Source organism: Triturus cristatus, chromosome 11 (assembly GCF_964204655.1).
Source record: "Triturus cristatus chromosome 11, aTriCri1.1, whole genome shotgun sequence".
Taxonomy (NCBI): domain Eukaryota; kingdom Metazoa; phylum Chordata; class Amphibia; order Caudata; family Salamandridae; genus Triturus; species Triturus cristatus.
Window position 1 is genome coordinate 1,102,036,970 of NC_140594.1, and position 12,902 is coordinate 1,102,049,871.

The 12,902-nt window shown below is 41.2% G+C and overlaps 1 protein-coding gene across 1 annotated transcript in view; it reads left to right on the top strand.

Annotated features, from left to right (window-relative positions):
• LOC146786073 (dehydrogenase/reductase SDR family member 4-like) overlaps positions 1 to 12,516 on the top strand; it is a 94,317-nt gene extending 81,801 nt beyond the window's left edge. Inside the window, exons 10-11 of the mRNA XM_085635504.1 lie at positions 7,909 to 8,370; positions 9,052 to 12,516. Of these exons, the coding sequence (XP_085491630.1) occupies positions 7,909 to 8,023 (115 nt within the window). The 3' untranslated portion in view covers positions 8,024 to 8,370; positions 9,052 to 12,516. The remainder of the gene's footprint in view (positions 1 to 7,908; positions 8,371 to 9,051) is intronic.
• Positions 12,517 to 12,902: the final 386 nt, after the last annotated feature.

Consider the following 12,902-nt stretch of genomic DNA (forward strand, 5'->3'; position numbering starts at 1 on the left):
CCAGCCCAGACGGACAGGATGCCAGGCATAAAGAGCAGTAAGTACAGAGAAATGTCCACTTTCTAAAAGTGACATTTCTAAAACAGTAATGTTAAATCCAGCTTTACCAGTAAAGAGGATATATAATTACCATGCCAAACATATCAAACATGAAATATCGACTCCTAACTTGATTAAGGGCCTCAAGCATGCAGGAGCGCATCTCTCTTTTAATAATCCTTTTAAAGGCATCATTATTCGTGCTGGGGATGAAGCCTCAGCTTCATCTGAGTCAGTGTCAGACATTATAAGGCACAGTTCTTCAAACTGTGGGGCGTGCCCCCCTGGGGGGGTGCCTCACCATCTCAGGGGGGGCGCGCACTCCACTCTAGCATTTCATTGTTTCCCACTTTCCTAATGGATGGAGCACAACATGCCCATACTTCTGTGATTGTTGAAAAAAAGTGAAAGCGATTTGCTTTCGGTTTCACAGTAAAGGAGACTCCCTGCCTCCCACTGCAGCGGAAGCATGTCAGCTGTCGGATTGAACAGTCCCGGAACGGTTAGTTCTTCACAAAAAGGAGGCAAAGTTTCTTTAAATTACATTAGTATGGGTATGTCAATTATTTAGAATTTGTAGAATGCACACTTAATTGCCTGTGTTATAAACTTATTTGATGCTCAAATGCGTTGTAATTGTCGCGTGCCACCTTCGAATTTCTGAAGAATTGACGTACCTCTTTCTGTCCAATCAGTTAGTTTGCACCCTTATGTTAAAATTGTGATGAAAATGAACATTTGTGAAAGAAACTGTTAAAGGAAAATACAACACTGGAGATTCACTACTCTGATGAAATTAACGCATTGAGCACATCAGCTGGCTTTGCCTACAGTTTCAATTATGCAATGATTTCATGAAGATAGTGTGGACATTTACTGAGTTGGCAACATTTAGGCACTTTGTAAATGGACACATTTATCATTAGTTTGCATTTTAAAGCAATTTTGTTTCTGTGTTAATGATTATGTTTTTTAAACTAAACATTTGGTGAGGAGAAATGTTTGCATGTTTCACTGTTTTTATTTTTTATGGGTTGGAGCAGGGGCACGTAATGAGATATCATATTTTGTTTAGTTACATGGTTTTTTTGTCACGTGGGATGATTCAAATACTCTGGAGATGCTCATGGTCATTTAATCGTACATTAGCACTTCTGTGTTTGGCAAGATGGGGCACGGATACGGTTCAAGGTATATTGCACATTTAAGTTGCGATTGAGAAACATGTTGTTGTAATGATGTTGTTCCCGTTGATCATAGAGATGTATTAGCACGTTTTTGGTTTTAATGTCAGGTGATGGTTCACTGACACCGAGCATGTCGAGTAGCATCAAGATGAGGTCAAAGGTTTTAGTTTATGTGCATCATGAAATGATGTTTGTGTACGCTTAATTTTTTTTTCTTCACTTCTTTTTTTTCACCTTTTTCATTTCATTTTCATTTAGTATGTTCAATTCACTTTTTTTCTCATCTACTTTGTGATGGATGCATGTTACCAAAGCATAGATTATACCCCTAGAGGTGTGCATTAAATAACAATCCATAGGTGTTTGGGCAGGGCATTTGGATGGATATGTCTTTTATTTAATTGTAATTACCCCTGAATATGGTGGTCGAATATGTAGTGTACCAGATTCCAAACATTTCTATCAGGTGGTGCGGGGGTGGGGGGCAACATCTAAAAAAAGTTAGCTGGGGGGGCTCAACCTAAAAAGGTTTGAAGACCTCTGTTATAAGGTATACCCCCCATTTTTTTGTTGGCGGCTACAATTAATCAGGAGTGGCTCAAAAGTCAAGTTTTGGGGTAAAATTGGCACAGAATGGCTGAGAAATCTTGGGGTAGAAAGGTTTGTGTGCTTCCAGGCATGAAAGCTTGACTTGGATTAGTGGTAGAAAAGGTACTTGCGGTCGTTAGGCAGCAGCTGATCATCGAGGCGATTCAACAAACGTTGAAACATAGGCTCAAGCGATCAGCTGTTGCCTATGTCGCCGTACAAAACCTCAGAAAGGAAGAGGTTTCACGCGGACTTAGTTCTTATTTAGCCCATTTTCTCTCTTTCCTTTTTTGTTTTAATGCAGTCTTTATTATTTCTTTGAGAAGGGTCTGCATCATGCGTAGACAAGACCGTGTCCATGGTTCTTTCCTTAAAAAATGGGTACGGCCCTGGAGAGGAGAAGGGTGGACATGATGCGCTCGCCTCGATAACCACGTATCGTGTCACCGTGTAGGCAAGGAAGGAGATGAGCCTTCTGTGAGCGTGCGCTCACTGGGAACAGTAATGGACGTTAAAAGGGCTTACTGCCCTAATTTTGAAAGGTATGATTATGAAATATTATCGGGCTGAGAGTGTCGATACGGAGGGGGGAGGGCATTTGGGTGCAGATTGATCTCCGTAAATCGGAGATCGGGTGAGATTGGATATGTGTTGCTGTAGAGGTAGCAAGTTAGAGCATAAGTATGTTGTGATAGGAAAAAAACATATTAAACAGTCGCTCTTGTTAAAAAACGTTAGAGACAAGGAGTAATATAAATAACACTTATCTGCCTGGTGCCGCATTTAAAAGAGGCAGACTGTTCTTGGCTCATGGCTATTCTACATTATGAAGATTCTGTTCTGGAATTATTTTACTTTATTATATATTGCTTCTAAGTGGCTGCTTGGAGTTAGCATTAAAAGAAATATGGATAATGGTTGCCTCCGGTCTTGTAATGAAATTCCCAATTATGGCCTACGAGAGGGATAGGCCTCACACTAATGAAAATCAAAATAGGCTGTTTGTCAATACCAGGACATGCAAAACATGCAAGTACATGTCCTACTTTTTACTTGCATGGCAATCTGCCGTTACGGTTACTTAGGGCATACCTTACGGGTGAATCATATGTCATAAACGGGGAGTTTAAGGCTTTGCAAGTAGTTTTAAATGCTGAATCGAAGTGACACACACAGGCACCGTAGTGGCAGGCCTAAGACAGATTTGAAAAGCTAGTTCTCTGGGGTGCACAATCCGTGCAACAGACCACTAATAACATTTGAAGTACAGGCCCTGGGTATACGGTATACCACTTTACAAGGGACTTCCTAGTATAGAAAATATGGCAATCAGGAATACACCAATATCATCATATTTAGGGGGGAAAAGCACATGCACTTGAGCATTGGTCAGCAGTGATAAAGCACCCAGAGTCCTAAGGTCAACAAAAAGAATCAGCAAAAATGGGAGGAAAAACTTGGGAAAAGGCCACCCTAAGGATGAAAGGTCCAACATGCAATGTGTAATGTATGTATGTAGCACTCATGTAATAATACAATAGGAGCACACCACAAGAAAAATCCCAAACCTATTTTGGAAAATAGAGTACATTTGAAAACATAAATTGACACCAAAACAACTAGAACCGGAGTTCTGGATTATTAAAGTTTTTTGTAAAAAAAGGTGCAAACAGGCAACACTCGTGGTTATCTGGTCACACCAGACCAAAGGAAAGTCATAAGTTGAGACTGACTGGGATGGAGCACAGGCGGAATACCTAGACAAGGTTAATATGGCTGAAGTTACTTTCTCAAGTCCGGAGCAAAGAGTTCCGTTTGTGTTGGTGGAGTCCCTGAGGTACGGGTCATGAATCGTAAAGCCTGTGATCAGGGCAAGGCCAATCTTCCTTCCTCAGGCAGTAATGTAGCCCCTCAATCTTCCACGGGTACAGGAGTGTTCTGAAATGGGGTCTGAGAGTGCCACCTTTTATACCCAGCACAGCTCCGCCCAAGTCATCCTATCAAGATGGTTCATCCGGCCCACAACTAGGCTCCTTTGTCTCACTTTCTGGCAGCAATACACAACCAACAACAGCAAAAGCATGTGGCCTAGTTTACTGGCAGAAAGGCACAATTGATTTGGGCACAAAAATGTCAACTTTCAAAAAGTGACATTTCTTTAATTATAACTTCAAAGTTTACCATTAAAGTTGGATTTTAAATTGCAATTCAAAAGGGACCAAGAAGTATATTTAAACCTGCTCCCATCCAAAGTTAGCAATGATTACATGTAATAAGGTAGCCCAGTGTTAATCCCGGGCAGAGGTAGGTCTTACAATAGTGAAAAACAACTTTAGGACTTTTTTCAATGTCAGGACATGTAAAACGTAAACCCACAGGTCTGACTTTTCATATATCATGCACCCTGCCATAGGAGCTTTTAGGGCCTTTCTTAAGGTTGACTTATAATATTAAAAGGGAATGTTTAGGCCTTAGAAAAGATTTAATTTGGCAGGTTGTGTGGCACAATGAGTGCTGCTGCCCACTAGTAGCATGTAATTTACAGGCCCTGGGCACCTAAAGAACCATTAACTAGAGACTTGCAAGTACATTAAATGTGCCAATTATGTGTAAGTTAATTTTACTATGGCTTAGAGAGAAAGCACAAGCACTTTAGCACTGGTTAGTAGTGGGAAATTACACAAAAGCCAACAAAAACAAACTCAGCAAATCAGGATGGATGAAGGTAAAGGGTTTGGGGGTGGCCCTGCAGAGAGGGTCAGTTCCAACATTCCTCTCCACTGAAGGCCTTCACAGGGGTTGGGAGGCTTGAGAATACATGGATCTTGAATTTGAGTTTCTCTGGCTTTCCTGTTTTACAGCCTTTTATCCCATGTGGCACTTTACTATTGAGAACGTCGCGTAACTTAGTCATAGTAGTGTACAAACTTCGAAAATTAGAAATAAAATGCAACAGAACTTCAAGGTATTTCACCAGTGGACTTTTAAACCCAAACATTCTCAATCAAATGGGCATTTGATGATGTTGGACTTACATCTTCTAAAACCATTTACCTGGAGAGAAAGAGAAGTTCAGTCTGAGAGCTGTACAGACCATGCTTTCTTGAATGCAGCAGCTACACAGATGTCCATGGATATTCACGCTGAGTGTTTCCACTTCCTTGTGTTTAGGGGGCAGTTACTATAAATCTAAAGTCATACAGTTCAACTTGAACTGCACCATCATGTCTTCATGAAATACCCCATAGTGATAGATGGTGGCACACAAAGGATCAAAGACAGCATAAAATGTAATTCCCCTTTCCTCAAATGAAATTAAATCATTGATTGCTGGACACTGACTGGGTGAGTGAGGTCAGTGTCGTAAGGTTGCGGGTTCAGTCTCCCTTACTGCTTTCAAAGATGAGATGAGACAATGTGTTATTTATTGTTTAGTTTTAGTGGTGCCAGTCCTATGATGTAGGTAGAGGGCTTATATTTATTCATACCTAGTGTCTGGTTGATTACATACCCCACATTATTTACAAGCACTACCGTCCGAGATCTACACATTTAATAGCTTTGCAGAAACAAAGAAACTTGTCCTTTTTTTTCTTTTCACAAAATTCATTTCCTAAGAGCAATCTTGTATATATGTTCGAACCTTGCAAGTGCTCTTTGCTAGTCAGAGCACCTTTCTTGATCACATTTACTCTGACATTCCTCTGCATGGTCTTCTTTGAGTCAGGACAATCAAAGTAAATTTTGAATTCAACACGAATAAAAATCACTACTTTTCAAATAGTGTTCCATGGTACCCTGGGGTAGGAGCATATAAGTAAGAGTGAAATCTGAAGAACTTTTATGCTATTCAAAGAAAAAGAATCATGAATATAAAAAGAGAAACATTCAAATATAAAGTACCCATGCATAAATAAAATCAATTTGTATAAAATATATTAACAAAGGATTAAATCCAAAAACATATAATACTTTGGCACTCAACGTGGTACACAAACAATAGAATAAACAATACAATGTGTAATCAAAAAAGTGGCTTTGAATAGTATAAAAGTTTTTTGATGTATGCTTTGTGTATTTAATTGTTAAACTTGAACCTCTGTTAGGATTCTAGTATTGTTTGCCCCTGGTTTTGGTTTCAGGGCTACCCCGGTTGTTGATAATTATTGAAATCTGAAGAAGACAGCAAGTAACACAGGAGAACTCCTGTTAAAGGCCAGTCGCTTTTTCATTCTTTGAATGTAGGAATACACCTTCACAAGGTCAAGGAAAGGTCATACCAATTCAATTAGAAATGTTCCTCCTCCGCCCTTGGGACCCTGTTATGATGCTTCCTCTTCGCACTTGTTTTTTCTCTTTTTAAGGGCTTCCTCTCCCAGTCTGGCCCTCCTACATCCTGTTTCGTTCCTGAACTTGTTGTTTTCTAAACCCTTATTTGTTATTGCTCATATATGTTCTTGTATATTGACTTTTCGGCGTTGCGCTCTATCAGTCCTCCTGTGAACTCCTGTATCTCGCATGTTCTTGTTGTGTTGCCCTGCTCGTCTCCCTCTCTTTTGTCCCTGAATATTTGTAGAGAGCTCTAATACCCTCTTGGGTCATGTTCACGCTATGTAAAACTCTATAAATAAATAAAATGTATGCATCAAGCTGCAAGAATGTACATCAATCTACATATAATAAAGGAAAAACAAGCAATGTTGCCTTTGAGATTTGCCTTGTTTTTAGGCCTGGCTCCATGAACGTTGCCTGCAGTATTCTGGTGGCGGAGTCTTCTTAAGTATAAGGAACCCTGGAGCAGTATGTGCAAGTGTTATGTTATGTTATGTTATGTTAATCAGAACTTATATAGCGCTCTTTCACCAACAGGTTTCTTGGTGCAGTGTGGGGGTTTTGATTGTCTAAGTGAGAGCCAAATACACATGTCTTGTTCAGGAATGGAGTTTAGACTGTGTACCACCCTAATTCTCTATCTGGAGTTTACATTGGTGGAGTTACTAGAAAGAAATAGTCTGTTCTAATATAATAATGTCAAAGTTAGTGCATTGACAGACCTAACAACAATATGTTGTTGTCAACAGCATGTTTGATTGACTTATACCATGGGGCTCTTCACGTGCCTGTTGGAATTTACCTATAAACGTAGAGGCAATCAGATGAAATAAAACATTTTGAGTCTCAGGATTTCATTTAAAAATAAATGCACCCTGAAAGTTGCAGTCTTTGTTTCTTCTATTTGAGCAGCATGTAGTGACTTGCCTGATAATAACAAATTCCTGGATTAAATGTATGTAATTCAGTGCCCATGGAATACATGCCAAATCTAAATGTGGTATAGAGTCATAAAGATTCGTCGTGGAGAGTTACAAATATTTCATTGTAGACAAGACAAGCATTGAGTAGGCCTGCAGGCTGATAGGACTTGCAGACCGAAGTCTTCCGTCAGCCAGTAGAAGAAGAGATGAGTCTTCCAATGGGAAGGGAAGGATTCAACGGGCATTCATTGGCCTAACTGTGATGTCCCTGCCTAATAGGGCTGCATTTTAGGTGCCCATGGCGGCTTTATCCAGTCTCTCCATTTGTCCCTCTGCCTGTCTGACAAACCCATGCATCTATGTGTCCCTGCCATATTCTGTCTCATTATAAGTGTACTGTGCAGACCAGTACTTTGGTTTGTAATAGTATGTGAATCTCCATGTGTTCTTCTATGTACATTAATAGTGTGTTGGTGGGTTCGCTTAGGTGACTAGATGTCTGGATAGCGCTGAACATGAGTGCTTGTAGGTTTGATGGTTTGTGTTTATGAGTATCTATATATCTGTTGGTTTGTGCATGGACTTGACATCACAAACTCCGAGTGCTTGGGTGTATGTAGGGCTGGTGTTTTGTGTGTGTGTCTATATGTCTGTCTCTGTAGATGTGATTATTTGTGCATGAAAGTTGGTAAGTATGTTTCTCTGTCTGCATATGTGCATGTCTGTTTGAGCTTTGTCAATGTATCCAGGAATGTTTAGTGGCTCTGCTTGCAAATGTAATACAAAAGTTTGGTTTTGCAAATGTTTGTTAATAATGCTGCTGTTCTTTTTCCCCTCAGATTGGGAGAGCCAGAGGAATGTGCTGGGCTAGTGTCTTTTCTCTTGTCATCGGATGCCTCTTATATCACCGGAGAGATCATTGTGGTTGGGGGTGGGTACAAATCAAGAATATGAAACAGACAACTACCATCATTCAAACTTTCCCTCCACGTATCAGGAATATATGTGTCTCCCCAAGTACCACCATTAACACCAAAATACTTCTTTTGTGTACTTCCAAATATAATAATCATGACTGTTTTCATCACTGCTAATGCCACTTAATAACAGACTCAAAAGAAATCAAAATTCAGCAAAAGAAAAACCTGCAAAGAAATTGTTGTACCCTGCACATAGAGACACTGGAAACCATGTTGTATATTTGAGGTCTTCTTTATTGATTCCAGTTCAGGGTAGTATCAATCCCAGTCCAGCCAGTTCTAGTCAGGTACTAGTTATGTACCAGCCCCACCAGGAGCAACGTGCCTGAGTGGATGAGTGGTGACAGTTGGTGATGGGCTGAGCAGCTAAGGACTTTTAACAAAGTCAATATTGATTTGACCCTCAACATTTCCACAACCTGGATTGGAGTTTGCAGCATACATTTATCATGGACAGCGTGGGACATGTCTCTCTGTTTGTTTTGGTCAGCGCGGTATCAGAGGATATTCAGCAAAAGGTAACGTGACGTCTGACTTTGGTGCTGTCTTTTCGTGTGTATCTCTGCATTCAAGAAATTACACTGTGCTTTGATCTATCGAAATGGTTTAGGTGCCGGGGGTTCAAGCCATTTGTGAGGCGTGTCATACATGTTATGGAAACTAGCGGTAACATGTTGTCTGTGAGCTCTCACAAACGGTGGCAGAAGGCGGCAGAAGGGGCAGAAGGGAGCTTTAGTTTTGAGCTGTCAAAAGTATGGTGAGTTTTACTTTTTATCTTTTTACCATCCCACCCTAGTCACCAAAATAAATGTTGTACCCTGCACATAGAGACACTGGAAACCATGTTGTATATTTCAAGTCTTCTTTATTGGTTCCAGTTCAGGGTAGTATCAATCTCTGTCCAGCCAGTTCTAGTCAGATACTAGTCATGTACCAGCCCCACCAGGAGCCGCCTGCGTAGCTGCTCAGCCCATCTCCAGCTGTCACCACTCATCCACTCAGGCACCCAGGCATTCCATTCATCACAGTCACACCAACATTCTGTTACCATCTCTCACTATGGCTGAGCAGCTAGGAGGACCTAGGCTGATTACAAGTAAAAGTAATACTTAGGATATAACATTAATCACAGACCTTTGTGGATAAAGTGTGGTTCATATGTAACCTGCCATCCATGCCAGGGCTAAAGTGATCATATTTTTAATATTTAGAACTGGGGCCCGACTTCAAGTTTGACAGATGGAATAATGTCTGTTTAGAGATGACTGCTGGCCCTGCGGTCATCTCTGTACATACAAAGAAAGCACTGTCATGGTGCTAAAATTTGGTTGCAGTGGTTTTTGACAGCCATACATCGAAATATTGACATTATATTTGTTTTTTTCAAAAACAACCTGCCAGAGAGGGAGTTTGTTTTAGAAAAACAAATAAACAAACTACCCCCACACCCACTGGGTTTCCTCCCAGGGTGTGAGGGTAATTAGCGATTTTTCTTTTTTTTAACGTATTTTTTAGGATTGTTTACATTTCACAAAAACAACAATACTCAATGAGAGATGTCTTGGAGCCACTTTGCGTTCTACTTCTCCTCTTGATGATTACACAGACAAATGTGTATTCTACCTTGAACACTAAGACTTGGCCCGGAGGACCGCTGGGCTTTCATTGAATTGAAAATACGATAATAAACATAGTGTCGGGTTCAGCTGATGGGGCACCCATTTAACTGGCCAGGGGGTACCAGGATCTCTTCCACCAAAGTGTTGGTAATGGTTACCTGTGTTAGTACTTATCATTGGATTTAATATTACCTCCATCGATCTGGGGGCGTTGATGAGAGTGCCTTGAGGTACTTTGTTTATGGTCCTGATGAAATCCCATGGATCCCTTCAGGGACCAACAATGGCACGAAACATGTTGACCTTCCCTTGATATGGCAAACGTCTGGCACATTATGTATTATTTAGTTTACACTTTGTTTTCAATCAGACCTACCTCCTCCTGAATTTGATAAAACGTTTTCAGGGATTTAGAGCCTATTTTAATTCATATTGTGTTTCACCACACCCTGCAGCACATCACACACCACTAACTTTCACTGTAGGATGATGCACACCTCTACGGGCTCACATAGGAAAAAGATCACCCTCGTGGGTGCCCTTCTGGCATTGCAGCGACTGCACTGTGAGGAGCAGGTCCGATGATGAAGCATGAATCTGTGTTAGGGCTCCATAATCATATGAAGGATATCCCCATGGTCTAGTTTCTCCTTCTGATAATCCTCTTCAACAGTGGACAAGTGTCTGTAGCGGGCATACATTTTGGTTACTGCACAGACCAATGCCCAGCCCCCCAATGGGTCCCTTCAATACTCCAGATTTGGTTCACAGTGTATTTCACCCGGCCCTCGGATTCACACCGACCACAGTCTCTTTGTGTTCCTCCCGCACATGGGGTAGTTAGTCTCCTTTACTGTATTCTTCCCACAGGCCGAATACTTTCTCAAATTTCCTCCGACAACCTCTAGCTTTGTAGACTGATTGCTGTGCTAGCATACACCAGTCCCTGTTGATCACCAGTTGTTCCACAGTTGGGGTATTTCTGCTGTCCCACAGCTGCGCTATGTCCCTTCTAGCTACAGTGTGGTCATTGTTGCACAACAACAAGATGTCATTGGTCAATGTCTGCTCTCCCCAAATCCCTAAGGTTGCCATCACCAGGCCCAGAGTTATTTCTTTCCCTGTGGCCTCACAGAGCCACCCCCCCCACCAAATCCCGGTAGTACGTAATCCTCTGGCAGCCTAATAGTGGACATGGTAGCATTTCTGACTGCCCGCATCCCTTCAGACATTTTTGTGTCCGTCTTTCCCATGTGGTGCAACCTTGTTCTTGTGTATTATGCCCTGTAGAAGATTTTCAACTGTACCAGGTGGAACCCTACACTGATTAGTACTTCCAGTGGATGTCGACATGCCAACTACTGCCCCTCACCAGCAGATTCATGTTGGCAGTGCTGAAAAGAAAAAAATGCAATTACACCATCAACCATAAATAGGACGGATGGTTTAATGTCCTGCCTCCTATGGCCCCTACTCCATCGGGCATTCAGGGGAAGTACTTTACTGACAGAGCAAATGGAGACTGTTGACAGAATACTTCAGAACTACCAATCTTTAAATGAAGCGGGCAGACCGAGGTTTGGTGGTCAGGGTACTCCTGTGCATTTGTGATGGTGTACCCTGTCCACCAACCTGTAAATCTGTTACTGGGATATACCCCGGCTGCAAAAGAAGAGCTTCTCTCTTGCTGATGAAACAAAAGAAATATTTACATTTTACTGCCAGCACAGAAGAAAAACAGTACTCAAAAATATGCAGATCTTTAAAAGGGTACTGTCCGATACAAGGAAACACTATGCACATTTGGCAACACACTCATGAAGAGGAGTCCCTTCCATGCAATTGTTTGCATTACGGTGTTCAATCGCAGCATGTACTTTTCATAATTAATTCTTTTGAAAAGTCTGTTTCTTTTCAGAATAGTTCCCTTTTTAGTTCTCATCTATTGACACTTCTTATCTATCTGATGTTGAAGAACTTTTGGGGGCAAGATTATTACCTATAATGGATTTTGGGTCAGCCCCCTGCTTACTGCTTGTTATTTTTCATTTCAATCTAATTGTATTACTAATGTTATGGCTTGCCTTCCTTGAACCTAAAGATAGGGAGTAATTACTCTATGGAATGAGGGAATACGAAAGTACCACCCCCGGAGAAGGGAAGGAAATTGCCAATAAATTCAGGGTTATCACAACATTCAACAATGGTTCTAAAAAGGTCACCAATATCTTGACAAAGAATAGAGCAATTTTGAAAAGTGAGCATACCATAGATAAACACATAGGGAACAGACAAAGCATCATATATGGAAGAAGTACAAACATTAGCACCCGGACATTGGAATGTAAGTGAGGACCTAGCAATACACCTAGAGATATGATCAGAACATATTTGTACCCTCAGTGGTTGCTACCCCTCCGATGAGCCCTCAAGTCATTGATACTGAGACATGTCTCAAGGTTATATAAAAAATATTTTCTTAGTATGTCTCTTTATTGTTTTCCTGTTCACCCTCCTTGCATTTTCCCCCTTTTCTCTTTTGATAAGGCATTCTATGACCATCAGAACATAACAATGTGTGCTCCTGCCCACTTGGGCTTCAAACGATGAGATGAATGGTGAAAATGAAGGCTATCTATGCCGAGGCTATCAATGCCTAGAATTTTATATTATTTACAAATATATACTATGATAAGACGAGGTATATTATTTCTATTTGTGTGTACACTCTTATAACTTGTGGTCAATGACAAAAATAAATGTAATATGTATTTATCATTATCTTCTCATTAAGGTATTGATCACATTTTTGGCAAATAAAGGAATTTTAAGTTGCTGTATGAATACACACGGATTGAAATTAGTAAGTATGGGCCTGATTATAATTCCGGTCGGATGCAGTTGCGATAAAGGGACTGGCTAAAAGGTAGTCGGTAGTCCCGACCGCCAAATTAGGATCTGGCCGGCATGGAGGCAGTCAGAATCATGCCTCTTTGCATTAAGGCTTGTGCTGCCCCAATGCCAAGAGACATGTTTAAAAACCCTGCACCAAATATGTGCCAGGCACCTCATGGTGCCTGCCACACAGGGTATGGACGTTTCCGAGAGCCTTTCAATGGCGGTCGGTTCGCCATTGAAAGGCCGTCGGAATGGGCCATTGTAATCCCTATGGCAACACCCTCATTGTAGGGATTACATTCCCACTGCTGGGCCGACGGGCTCCTTGAGCCCCTT